At 44.5% G+C, this 14,299-nt stretch overlaps 1 protein-coding gene across 1 annotated transcript in view; it reads right to left on the bottom strand.

Annotated features, from left to right (window-relative positions):
• Positions 1-4,994: 4,994 nt before the first annotated feature.
• Positions 4,995-14,299, bottom strand: part of kcnh8 (potassium voltage-gated channel, subfamily H (eag-related), member 8) — a 53,931-nt gene continuing 44,626 nt past the window's right edge. The window contains exons 14-16 of the mRNA XM_013135493.4: positions 14,093-14,208; positions 11,164-11,243; positions 4,995-5,980 (exon numbers count right to left, since the gene is read on the bottom strand). Of these exons, the coding sequence (XP_012990947.2) occupies positions 5,348-5,980; positions 11,164-11,243; positions 14,093-14,208 (829 nt within the window). The 3' untranslated portion in view covers positions 4,995-5,347. The remainder of the gene's footprint in view (positions 5,981-11,163; positions 11,244-14,092; positions 14,209-14,299) is intronic.

Here is a 14,299-nt window from a genome sequence, read left to right as displayed (position 1 = left end):
ATCGGTATTGGCCCTGTAAAACCCATATCAGTTGACCCCTAATGTGGTGTTTCTTTTCTCCCATTCTCTTTATCTTGATTGATGTGTGTGTATGTTGATATCTCAATTGCACGTGCACTCTAACACATGCACAGACACTCACACGCTCACTACACTGTACACCAAAAAAAGTGTAAAAACAAAACATGTATTTGCAAGTAAAAAGTGGAGGGCTATTTTCACCGGAATGAAGAATCAATTTCACTCAAAGAAAGTGTGTTTGTAAGCCTGTGTGTGTGTGTGTGTGTGTGTATGTGTGTAGAGCTGTTGGCTGTGTGCAGTACCAGTGAATTGTTGTTTTATTTGAGTCAGGGATATCATTAAGGAAAATAGAGGATATCTCTCACAATCTCAACCACTTTCGTAGTAAAAAACAAAGTTCTCTCCCACACAGACAGACACGCACACACACACACACACACACACACACACACACACACACACACACACACACACACACACATGCACATTAACACAATGAAGCAGCTAAACAAAATGAGAGAGTTAAATCAAAGTTTTTTGGGAAACATTAATTATTTGAATCTCCTATAAGTACTTCCGATCAAGCTTTCCTTCATTTTTCTCTCTCTGTGTCTATCATTGACTCCTTGTTTTAGTCTTATCCTGTCCCAAAGTTTTATAGGTAATAATTTGTAGAACACCTCCATTTCCAAAATATAAATAAAAGGAGGTGGAAAGCAGTGAATAAAATATGAGGGCGATAGCAGGTGGACAGAATGGTGCATAAACCGACAGGATGGGTTTGTCTGGTGATCATTAAATATGGATGGGCTTCAGCAGCCAAAGCCAAATAACAAGTTCCACACAGATGTGTGAGCCATCGCTAAACACACAAATCGTCATCAAAACACAGCGCTCACCCTCTGCCATCTATTCCCCCACAAACACTGTGATCACACAGCGGTGTGTACAGTGACACCCCCGGACAAACACAGTCCGAACATTGGCCCATCTCCGCTTGTGCGCAGCGTCTCAAGTTAAACACACAGATCCACTGAGTTAGATGTTAAAAATGGACCTGCTCAGTGCCTCTACGGGTTGACAGATGAAGAAGAAAAAGAGAAACAGCTGCCCCCTCTGGATTACTTTTGTTTTAATATGTTCTGGCAGCAGACGTATATGTCTACAGAGGTTTCTGTCTTTAGCCTTCGTCACCGGAAACTCATCATGTTTGTTTGACTGCTGCCGCTAAACTCAATTGCAGTAACAATATTCCAGAGACTGCAGGTTTTTCTTTTCGCTGAGTTGAACGTGCTGTACCGCACACACACACACACACACATGCAGACCCACACACTTACACACACACACACACCTACACACCCAAAGACCCACACACTTACACCCACACACACACACCCACAGACCCACATACTTACACACACGCGCACACACTCGCACGCACACACGCGCACACACACACTTACACGCACGCACTTGCACTCACACACGACACTTACACACACACACACAGGTGCGCGCACACACACACACACACACACACACATCCCTGCCAACCCCTTACATTTCCTCTGTCTATGAGGCCAGTCAGCCTCCTGAAAGCTGGTGAGCCCACAACAGGTGTGTCAATGAAACCCAACACCAAAACACACACACATAGAGCTCCATACCTTCATTCCGCCCATGTCACTACAGAGACATGACCACACGTTGCTTTTACCTTAGGTGAACCGTAGCAGCAAGCTACAAAAGACACGCAATGTCATTGAACACAATGGAGAAAAAACATTTAGGTTGCGTGACAGGAAGTTGTATTCAGCGTGTTTACGCATTCAGCCCTTGGACCCTCTTTGTGTGTTTGTTTGTTTCAAGTTTCGGTGGTCATATTTATACAATACATGAAATACACTCTATGCATACATAGTGCATGTGTGTGTGTGTGTCTGTGTGAGAGAGCATGTGTGTGTCCATTAGAATAGTAATCCATTGCAAATCTGGCAAAGTCAGGACTTTTGCTAGTCCTCAGTTGTTAGGGTTTTAGAAATAGGGATAGGGTTAGGATCAAGAGTTAAGATTAGGTTTAGATTTAGGGTTAGGACTGAAGTTTTGGGTTAATGTGAGGGTTATGGTTTGGGTTAGGGTTAGGGTTAAGGCTGGGGTTATACAGGATTTTGAATGGGAATACATTTCCTTGCAACATTCCCGTAAGCATTCATAGGCACTATTACACTTCTATTTATATTAATTCATATTCCTATCCATCTTGTCCATATTCCCAATTTCCACACTCTTTGGAATTGCTGCTATTTCTAATTGTTATGTATATTCTTTCTATATTTCTTAATTCTTTCTGCGTAGATGTCGCGCATCATGTCACAAGAATGTAATTGTTCAGAAGGACGCTGTGTTATTCGGTGCATTTGACAAACAAAAATACTCTGACTTTTTGCGTAGTGTGTGTGTGTGTGTGTGTGTGTCGGTGTTTGTGTGTGTGTGTGCGTTCCACTTCACAAAAAACTAAAGTTGACTGACATAACAGTCATATTTGTCATTTATTAGCCTACAAGGTTTTTAATCTAATAACCATTATAAATATCAAAATCAAAAGACAAAAAAGTTCATTTGATTACAGTACATTCCTTCTGCAGAGAGGCCAAGCGGCTGGCAAACGTAAGAACTAGGAGAGAATACAAGAGCCATTGGAACAGAAATGACCAGAGCGTCATTGCATTTTCTGGTGCAGTACCATACTTAATAGGAAAGTGTGATATGTTTCTCATTCATTTCAATGGAAACTGTCAGTTTCTTGACTACATATTGTTCAGAAAAAAGACACCCTCAGATGGGCTGCTATCCATAGCTCAGTGTGTGTTTGTGGTAAACATTCTTTGTGCTCCTGCCCATAAAAGGCATTTATGTATTGCATAGAATGCGCTGTTGTCAGTGTCTTTTCACATTAAAACGCTACATCAAATACAAAGGTCACAACACAATTCTCTGAGTGTTTGAGCTGAAACTAAGCAAATGGTTCTTGGCTGTGACTTTCACAGCTGGAGTTACATCAGCAGTTGTCAGAGCCTGTAGTCTGATGGAGTGAAAACAGAATGTTTTGAAGTAATGGTTAGAAGTGTAAATACAGTGTAGACTCAGCAGTCTGTGGAACAAAATGGTGTTCTTGGTTATGCTGTAAAGTTCTCACAGGTTTCTCCATGTAAAGGTAAACTGGGTACTGTTTCTGTATACATTGGTAATAATGTATATTGACACCCATTACTGTCTTACCGTGTTTTTTTATCTTCTAGAAAGTAAAATGTCACAGGAAGGAAAACTCAATATCAAAGTCCTAAATGATCCATGGCATGTCCATGCCTCCAATGTTTGCAAATCACATCTGGATATGGATATATTTCTAATGGTTTTTAAAACATTAAACTTCACTATGTTAGTTTATCTCAAAATGTGTTCCATTGAAATGAATGGTTCTGGAACTAGACCCGCGGAGCTTGAAGTGATCAGAATCTGTTCCCCCTATTTCCTGTTTGCCCAACATAATAAGCAATCACTTCTACAACCCTCCCCACCAACAATGAGCAACCCTTACCCCTGCAGTTCACAAGGTACAAAAATACATATTTAGTATCGATACATTCATATAAATATAAAAACGTGTTTCTTCCTGTGCTTTGAAACGTGGACATACTGCCTTTTATTCAGATTTCTCAAGGATATGGAACTCAGAGGCAGCCTGTAACCAAAAAACATTCCGGGAAAACCTGCCCATCGGGCCTAATGAATCATAAACCTATATTGGTATAGTGCTCCTGGCCTTTCATTACAGGGGTGTCTCTTGCTACATATGTTTAAAAAAAACTCCCTGTTTGTTTTATATAAATAGACCCCGTCCCTATTAATGTGTCAATAAATGTCAAGTTCAGTAATTAAAGAATGAAACTTGTTTCCTTTAAATAGATAAATGGCAAGCTGGATTTCCATAGAGTGACATGCAGCATGTTAATGTATGTCTACAGGCACTACTCAGAGGGCTTGGAGAGGCATGCATGCAGAGAGAGAGAGAGAGAGAGAGAGAGGGACATAGATGTCGTGATTACAAAAGAGAGAGAAAGACAGCGATTTGTGTTGAGAAATAGAGAAAGAGTTGCCTCGCTGTGAACAGTAGGACAGACGACAGCATGGGCTGTGTTACTCCAGGCGCAACCCCCCCCCCCCCAGGACCACCTCTAAAGAGCATCTCACGCCACCGCTTCAGTCCATCCTATGCCCATTCAACCAACACCTTCTATCCCACCCGCCAGCCCCCAAACACCAGCCACCGGCCCAGACCTTGGCTAGACGAGCAGGGTTTTAGGAGGCAGGGGTGGATGACAAACTGGAGTTTGAAAACACACATCCCATCACTCTCCCGAACCTCCCCCACCACTCTCCCCATCCTCCCCCACCACTCTCCCCATCCTCCCCCTTCATTCTCCCCATCCTCCCCCACCACTCTCCCCATCCTTCCCCATCATTCTCCCCATCCTCCCCCACCACTCTCCCCTTCCTCCCCCATCATTCTCCCCATCCTCCCCCACCACTCTACCCATCCTCCCCAATCACTCTCCCAAACCTCACCCATCACTCTCCCCATCCTCCCCAACACTCTCCCGAACCTCCCCCATCACTCTCCCCATCCTCCCCAATCACTCTCCCGAACCTCACCCATCACTCTCCCCATCCTCCCCCATCACTTTCCACACCCTCCACCATCACTATCCCCATTCTACCCCACCACTCTTTCTATTCTCTCCTCTTCTTCTCCAAGTCATTCAACCTGAAACCCCGCCAGCAAGGAGCAAAAGAGCACGACCCTCCCTCCTACAGCCCCCTCATCCCTTTCTCTCTTTATCCGTACAGTCTCCAATATTTTCTTCACGCCTGACGCGACTCAGCCCCCCCCCCCTTATTTCTTGTCCCTGTGTAGCCCTGCTGTTCTCCTCTCCTCCAGACCCCCAGGGTCTTCTCCAGAGACTTAAAGACAAAGTCACAGCAGCCTTTATGCTTCTATACCCCTCTACAACACTACAGGAACGTCTGCTAACGTCTAAACAACGTGTCGTTACCTCTAGGACACTTACTGCCCCTCTGCTTTTTGTCATGCTATTTAAAAAGAAAAAAACGTGCCTTAGAAACGGAGATAGAAAAAATGCAAGGATATCATCATAAGTGTATACCCCTGATATAGAGACCATGTCAAAGTCCAGAACCCCTTTAGTTCAGTATTCCTGTATGTCTTTAGTCCAGTCTCTAAGTGAGAGCCCACTTCATTCCGCTACAGATCCATGTGCTGGTTGCTCCGTCCTGTGCGGGGCAGGCTCCCAGAGATATATAGGGGTACTTCTATGGTCCCCCCAACGTCATGCAGCCGCTGTGGGGGGGTCTCCAAACTGTGTGCCCGTAACCTGGTAGACCCGGGGTGTCCCCCTCCTCCCTGGTGGGGGGGCGTCCCGGGCGAGATGAGGGGCGAGGGGGGCGGCGGGGGCATCGTGGACACGTCCGCAGGGCAGCAGGAGGAAGGGCAGGGGGAGGAGACGGGGGAAGTGTCCGGCCCGCGGCAGGAGGGGTAGACCGGGTGATGGTCTTGGGGTCTGAGTGTACCGGTGGCGACGGCAGGGTCCACGTGGAATAAAGTCCCAGGATGCCGCTGGGCCAGGCTAACGTGCGGCGGAGGAGTGCGAGTTGAAGGGGTGGTGAGGGACATGTCGGCCCAGAGAGGTCCGGTCTGAGGGTGGGCGGACTGGTGGGGCGAGGGCATCGGCTGGGAAAGGCAGGCTGGGTGGTCGGGTACGCGGTGTGCAGAATACAGGGTCTGGGGGTGGTGTCCGGATATGAGGGACTCCATCAGGTGAGCCATATTCCTCATGAGTCGGCCCATCTCTGACACCTCCTTTCCCAGAGAACTCACCTGCGGAGAAAACCAAACCATCTCTGTCAGTCACACCTATGTGGGTTTAAATTAGGCACTTTTGGATCGGTGATTTTCTCCGCGGCTCTACCACGGAGAAAGGCCAACAGGACTAACTCAACAGTCTGTGTGGATGGTTATGCACATTTCGGACTCGACATGGATACATACCCACACCCTCTCTCTACCCACTCTCAACCAATTACTGTACCGCCAATCTGTCCAACTACTAAACGACTCTGGTAAGCGTCATAACTGACAGCCAGGAATGTATATTCCGTGGCGAGATTAATGACTAGCGGTGTGGCCTAGTCAAAATCACACAGACAAAACCATGGAGGTGGTGGTGGACTACAGGAGGACACTGAGATTGGGCACTCAGCTGTCAGTTTGGCAGACTCATTCAAATTTCTTAAAGACAATCATCTCCCACAATCTCAGGCGCGCGCCAACCTCACAGCAATCACCCAGGCCACGCGCCAGAGCACAGGTGTGCCGGTTGAGGGAGCGGGAAAAAAAGAATATCTTCCAGTAAATGATGATGATCCTGTAAAGGCTTTACACATTATCATTTGAATCGTTCAGCAGACACTCCTATCCAGAATAACGCACCGCAGCGCAGTGCATTCGGATGAATTCTATTTTTATTGGTCCCCAGTGGGAAGCGAATACGCCACCGTGGATTAGCCAGAGCCCTGAGCTAGAGGTCTGTCCCCGCCCCCCTTCCGCACCGTCTGGTTTTGGCTGGCATCTGTCGCTGCGGAGGTTAACTGCAATGCCATGTACGGTCCGTAAATAGTGTAAGCGGCTGCCAACGACCACCACCCAAATCCTGTAGCACATCTGCCCTCCGTCAAGGTCCTACGTGACTCCGTGGGCGAAGGCCTGCAGGCTGGATCCCCGCTGACCTGTTCCTCACCCGTCAGCCACTGTTCCCCAAAAGATCCTACAGCAGGCAAGTGGTACACGTCAATTATGACCAAATAATCCACCTGAACGGATTATCTCCCAGTGCTGTGACACCCAGCTACCAGCCATCTCTCCCATGGAGACTAACAAGACTATGCTGATCACATCGAGACACCTATAAACAGTTACCAAAAGAGCAGCACAACAAAGTGCACTGAAACATGCTAATCTCCCTCCAACCACATATACTTTACTGATATGAGGTCTGCACATATACGTCCACCGCAAATCAGTGTATTTTAGCAATACTCTCACCGCTCATATTTCATTGTCTTATGCTTAACTGTATGCCAACTTTCGGATTTCACACCCGCTGTGAAACTACCATTATTACATCAATTCGGGGTCATCAATATTAATTTGGTCATTTCCAGCCAGCCATTTTGGGTTGCTATTCTGGACCAGCTTCATGATGCTCTTCTAATTGGCCATTAAAATGATGGTTTGGACGTGATTAGTCCTATTCAGCTGGCAGTGGCTTTACAGAGACAGGGCACAGTGAGGGCACCCTGCCAGCGTGCCAGTCGTCCGTGTCACTCAAAACGCACACGACCCTTCATCACGTTAGGTAACCCATTAATAGGACGCAGGTGACCAAGACCAGACCTGTCCACATGCATGTAACACACAGTTGCAGAAGAGAATCACGCCGCAAACATGTAAAACAAGAGGCCATTTAAGACGAGTTGACACTTTTCACGTGGCACTTAACATTACAGTGCTGAATGTAAAGATGTCCACACAAGCTATAACTGACTGTGACCCAATGGCGCCAGACAGCACCAGCTATGGTCGTATCTGGGAGATTGATGAACTTGAGGAAAAATCATTCTCAGGTGTAATTGAAGAGACACCATTGGCCTCTCTCTCTCCCTTACAAAAGTCTTTGTGTAAACGATGGATAAATATAGAGGATCTGAGGGAAGGAGGACAGTCCAATCTGCAACGCTGTCAACACAATTTCAGCCTCAGAGACAGAGATGGCGGAGAGGGTTGAGGGGGAGACAGAGATAGAGACAGATTGAGCGGGAGAAAGAGTGAGGCGGAAAAAGAGTGAAGAGAAGGTGTGACAGAGAGTAGAGTGAGACAAACAGAGGAGCAAGTGGGAGAGGAGAGTGAAACAGAGAAGAAAAGGAGAGTGAGACAGATCTTTATCTTCCCTTTAAATATGACATTTACCATACCCAGTTACTTTCCCTTTTTACTAAACATTAACCACAACAGATGACCTTGTTCAAACCTAACCATAAGAGATTACCTTACTTTCAAACTAACCTTAACCAAAGAACACAATATTAAATAAGCACATGTAGAGTTGCAGTATATTAGTAAAGGTACATGTTCATTTCTACACTAATAGTGAAATCATATTTATTTACCTATAAATTATTTTGGGAACATACAGAACAGTGGACAGGCTGCTGGAGTAAAATCAAACAATTGCACACTCCCTCTATTCCATCAGCCTCTCTTATAGAGATTATTGTCTCCTCAAACACATTGGCAGACACGGCAAGGAAAATCCCACCTGAAATTTACTGGTTGAAAAAAATCTACACAGTTCACTGTCAGTTCATAAAAAATGAGCTCAACAGTGTAGGGAATAATATTGCTCTCTAAACTGCTTTTTTCTGTTTACAGGCTTTTTTAAGCTGGTTGACTAAAAAGGATTGTACAGCACTAAGCTGAGTACAGCACCAAGAAGAGTGGCCAGCTAACAGGGATCCTTATAAAATCCACTCTGTGGATTACAGTCAACCCTGAATGGGTTATGGATGTACGTGAACAGCGGCTTAATGTGTTCCCATCGGAAACAAACCAACGGAATCATCAGGAGTTTCTTGCTCGCTGTGTGTGCTTGAGAGCGTGTATCGTGTGTGCTTGAGTGTGTGGATGTGTGTGCGTATGAGTGTGTGGATGTGTTGTATCGTTCTTATGTCTCTTGCGTGATTAAGTGCTGTTGGGATGTTCCTTATAGGCTGCAATGGTTCCAGATCTCCGGGGCGGGTGTTGATTATGTTCTCAGGAACCAGGGGTCAGAATTTGGCCCCTGTCCATCAGACGTAATGCGTCATCCAAATCCCGCAGGAGCACACGACTTCAGGATCACAGGTCACAGGTCGTCTGAGAGTTCATTGGTCAAGGGGGAACGTAACTATTGGTCAAGGGGGAACGTAACTATTGGTCAAGGGGGAACGTAACTATTGGTCAAGGGGGAACGTAACTATTGGTCAAGGGGGAACGTAACTATTGGTCAAGGGGGAACGTAACTATTGGTCAAGGGGGAAGCGTTTGGAGATAATAGAGGGAAGTGAAAAACTGAAGAACCATCAGGAGGCTTGTGAGGGTTGAACTAGAGATCAGCAGGACATAATGCATCTCAATCTCATTAGTTTATTATTCAACGTTTATCAGGTTGTTTTCATTTATCTTCAGTAACGGGTGCTTAATGATTATGATGGGCCATTATTGTGTTTATTAATGACATCATTGTTTAAGTCTAAACCAGGTGGAGTTAAGCCCTGAAACAGTCAATGACTCCACGTGTTTTCATGAAAGGTGTATGGTACCAGTGCCTCAAGTCTGTAACTGACAGGACCTGGTATAGACTCTATACCATTAAACTACTTAACCAAACTGACAAATTACTATTAAATGACTACTAAACAACTATTAAATGAGGGTGATGTTGGGTTACTCTTTTGTATCTTTATATTTAAGTTTAAATCTAAAGCTGCCTTTAAGGAAGTATTTGACAAATTATTGTCAAATTATATTTGATTTGATTTTAATATTTTTTATCAGTATGATTTCACCATTTAATTCAGATTAATGCACTAACAGACAATTTCTAATGTATATGCAGTGTTATGAAAAGACACTTATTATTATTATTTACAGTGGTCTCTAACATTCCCTCTACTTCCAGAAAACTATAATAAAAATCTTGGCAAATTGTTTAATTGTTGCATTTTAATTATAATCACTGTATAATTAAGTGCCTGATTAAATGTTTTCTATAGCAGTACATGTTGTTAGCCAAATATCCACAATAAAACAGCTGAATTTTATTTTTCAAGAATCAAGCTGACATTTAACAGATGTTCTTATCTACAGTTACAGAAAAAGCTAAAAACTGCTGATATCATTTTTAGCTACTCACAAATAATATATAGTGTAGCCCTAGTGGTGCAACATATTTGGACCAAAATGCACAGTATTGGTTTATTTTGAAACAAACATTCAGGGTTAATCTCTGCCCCTCTCCCATCTCCCGTGGCGACCAGCGAGGACTGGCTCTGGTAATGGTGAGGATCACAAACACCCCCAGTTACCACACTGAGAGACAACCTGTCAAACACAGTCCTCCCAGAGAGAGCGATAGAGGGAAAAAGGAGGAGGGACAGAGAGGAGGAGACAGGAGGGAGAGATGATAGGAAGGGGGCGACAGGTGCAGCCCGTTCCTCTTCCCCTTTTAGTCATTTGTCCTTCTCCCCCAACCCCTTCCATTTCACTCACCCCCATCTCTGTTTTGTATTCTCCACATGTCCCAAATCTCTCCTCACTGTTTCTCCCTCCTTTCCTCCTCTCCTCCTCCGACCAGCTCAGGCCAGGTGATGAAGTGAGGCACCACAGGGAGGACCGACACCTGCCATGAGCTTAATGTCAATTTAGCCACCTGCCAATCAAAACCATGGGATACAGTACCACAGGCCTATCACAGACTCCGCGTGCATAGAGAGTGAAGCTGAGTTTATGTCCCTGTTATATTTAAGCAATAAGGCACAAGGGGATGTGGTATGTGGCCAATACACCAAAGCTAAGAGCTGTTTCTAAGGCACGACTCATGGCAGGGTAAATGTTTCCAAGGCTAAAACGAATGTCCTGGTCCTACAAATGTTAAGCAACATTGTAGAACGTTCTCCGTGACACCATTTGGTGAGTTTTTAATTCCGTTTTAATCTTTGCCCTCTGGAGGAGTTTGAAGAGCACTCCCTTCCTGTTCCATATCTGTCTCTCTATCCCTCGTTCTCTGGCTCCCTACATCTTACATCTACCACCTGAGCAAGCCATATGGATGGTGTGTACCTGAGCCCCAGGAGCTCACCTGACTAATGCTGCTGCCTTCAGCCAAATACCTTTCACATAAACACACAGACACACACAGACAAAAACACACACACACAGAAACACACACACACAACATAATATACCTCTTTGTCAAGGTGTTGTAGTTTTTCTCTGGTCTCCTCAGTTTTAGCTGTTAACTCTGCCCTGCTGATCTGGATCAAATCTGCAACACACGTTAAAAAGTATCCCCAAAAAGAACTGTTAATACAGTACTGTTACTTAGATCTCCGAACACCTTGGTATTCAGCGGCGATATAATAACACGTCATATTGAAAGAGTACATTGGAAAAACAGCATGTCAGAGGTAGAGGTGGTCGTTTTAGTGGGGATGATGGAGGTGGCGATGTTGCTGCCGGGGGTGGTATTAGTAGTAGTAGTAGTAGTAGTAGTAGTAGTAGTATTAGTAGTGGTAGTGGCATTGGTAGTAGAAGAATTAGCGATGGTAGAAGTGATGGTAGTAGTAGCAGCAGTAGTAGTTTTAGTAATAGTGGTAATAGTAGTAGGGGTGGTGGCAGTAGTAGCAGTAGTAGGGCTGGGGGTAGTAGTGGTAGTAGGGCTGGTGGTAGTAGTGGTAGGAGTAATAGTAGTAATAGTATTGGGACTGATAGTAGTAGTAGTAGGGCTGGTGGTAGTTGTAGTAGTAATAGTAGTAGTATGGCTGCTGGTAGTAGTAGTAGTACTAGGAGCAGTGCTGGGAATAATAGTGGGGCTGGTAGTAGTAGTAGTAGGGGTGCTGGTAGTAATAGTGGGGCTGGTAGTAGTTGTAGTAAGGGTGCTATTAATAATAGCAGTAGTAGGGCTGGTAGTAGTAGTAGTATTAGTAGTAGTAGGGGTACTGGTTGTAACAGTGGGGATGGTAGTAGTAGTAGGTCTGATAGTAGTAGTAGTAGGGGTGCTGGTACTAATTGTAGTAAGGGTGCTAGTAATAATAGTAGTAGTAGGGCTTGTAGTAGTAGTAGTAGTAGGGGTACTGGTTGTAACAGTGGGGATGGTAGTAGTAGTAGGTCTGGTAGTAGTGGTAGGTCTGGTAGTAGTAGTAGGGCTGGTAGCAAGCAAGTTTAATTATATAGCACAATTCATACATCGAAGTAATTCAATGTGCTTTACAAAGAAAAAAATACATATATATATATATATATATATGTAAAAATACAACAACATAAAAACAAATACTCAAATGAAAACATCAAAACAAATGAAAACATCATAATAAGAAAAAAGACAATAAGAAAACCTATAAAGATTAAGAATGGGATAAAAACATAGGAAGCCAATGCAAAGATTTAAGAACTGGAGTGATGTTCTCTGTTCTCTTTGTCCTGGTTAACATTCTAGCAGTAGCATTCTGAATGAGCTGCAGCTGTTTTACAGTCTTTTTCGGGGGTCCAGTTAGGAGGCCATTACAGTAGTCAACTCTTCTAGAGATAAAATTATGGATGAGCTTCTCTTGGTCTTTTTGGGACACCAAGCCTTTGATTCTGGCTATATTGTTTAGATGATAGAATGCTGTTTTGGTGACCGCTTTGATATGACTGTTAAATGTGAGGTCTGAGTCTATCAGAACACCAAGATTACGCACTTGATCCCTGGTTTTAAGGGCCCGAGAATCCAGCTCTTTACTAATACTTGTTCTTTTATTTTTATTGCCAAACACAATAATCTCAGTTTTATCTTGGTTTAATTGTAGACAATTTTGGTTTATCCAGGTATTTATGTGCTCTATACAGTGACAAAGAGAGTCTATTGAACTGTTGTCATACGGTTTGAGAGCCATATATATTTGAGTATCATCAGCATAGCTGTGGTAGTTAATGTTGTTGTTCTGTAGAATTTGGCCCAGAGGTAGCATAAAGAGATTGAACAGAAGCGATCAGAGAACTGATCCCTGTGGAACTCTGCATGTCATTGCCACCCTATCAGATTCATGATTACCAATGGTGACAAAGTAACTCCAGCCATCTAGATAAGAGCTGAACCAATCAAGGACTGTCCTGGAAAATGTCCAGCCTATTTCTAAGTGTTCTATGATCTACAGTTTCAAATGCTACACTGGGATCTAATAGAACCAGAACTGTTAGTAGTAGTAGGGGTCCTGGTAGTAGTTGTAGGACTGGTAGTAGAAGTAGCAAGGTTGCTGGTAGAAGTTGTAGGGCTGGTAGTAGTAGTAGGGGTGCTGGAAGTAATGTTAGGGGTGCTGGTAGTAGTAGTAGTAGGGGTGCTGGAAGTAGTAGGGGTGCTGGTAGTAGTAGTAGTAAGGGTGCTGGTAGTAGTAGTAGTAGTAGTAGGGTAGGTAGTAATAGTAGGGGTGTTGGTAGTAGTAGTAGGACTGGTAGTAGTAGTAGTAAGGGTGCTGGTAGTAGTAGTAGGGCTGGTAGTAATAGTAGGGGTGCTGGTAGTATTAGTAGTAATGCAGGTAGTAGTAGTAGTAGAGGTGCTGGTAGTAGTAGTAGGGCTGGTAGTAGTAGTAGGGGTGCTGGTAGTAGTAGGGGTGCTGGTAGTAGAAGTATTAGGAGTGCTGGTAGTAGTAGTAGTAGGGTGCTGGTAGTCGTAGTAGTAGGGCTGGTAGTAGTAGTAGTAGTAGGGTAGGTAGTAATAGTAGGGGTGCTGGTAGTAGTAGTAGGGCTGGTAGTAGTAGTAGGGCTGGTAGTAATAGTAGGGGTGCTGGTAGTATTAGTAGTAGTGCAGGTAGTAGTAGTAGTAGGGGTGCTGGTAGTAGTATTAGTAGGGCTGGTAGTAGTAGTAGTAGTGGTGGTAGGGCAGGAGGTAGTAGAAGTAGGGGTGCAGGTAGTAGTAGTAGTGCAGGTAGTAGTAGTAGTAGGGGTGCTGCTAGTAGTGCAGGTAGTAGTAGTAGGGGTGCTGGTAGTAGTAGTAGTAGGGCTGGTAGTAGTAGCAGTAGTAGGGGTGCTGATAGTAGTAGTAGGGCTAGTTGTAGTAGTAGTAGTTGTAGTGATTTTGGTGGTGGTTGACTTTAATGGTGATCATGGCTGTGGAGGTGGTGGACGGTTGGAGACCTGTATCTGTGGCTGGGATGCTGCCCGGGGTGCTGACTGGACACCCTCGACTGGGTGAGAAGGAAAACAGTGGAGACGTCTCTGTATCTTCACAGTCCTCTGTGCCGTCCACAATCCTATAGACATAGAGAGACAGACGGAGAGACACAAAGACAGACAGACAGAAAGTAAAGAGAAGGAAGGGGGAGAGAGCCAAGTCAATCAGAA

The sequence above is a fragment of the Esox lucius genome, chromosome 10, assembly GCF_011004845.1.
Source record: "Esox lucius isolate fEsoLuc1 chromosome 10, fEsoLuc1.pri, whole genome shotgun sequence".
Lineage (NCBI taxonomy): Eukaryota > Metazoa > Chordata > Actinopteri > Esociformes > Esocidae > Esox > Esox lucius.
Note: the sequence above shows the minus strand (reverse complement) of the source record. Positions and strands in the feature narration are given on the sequence as shown.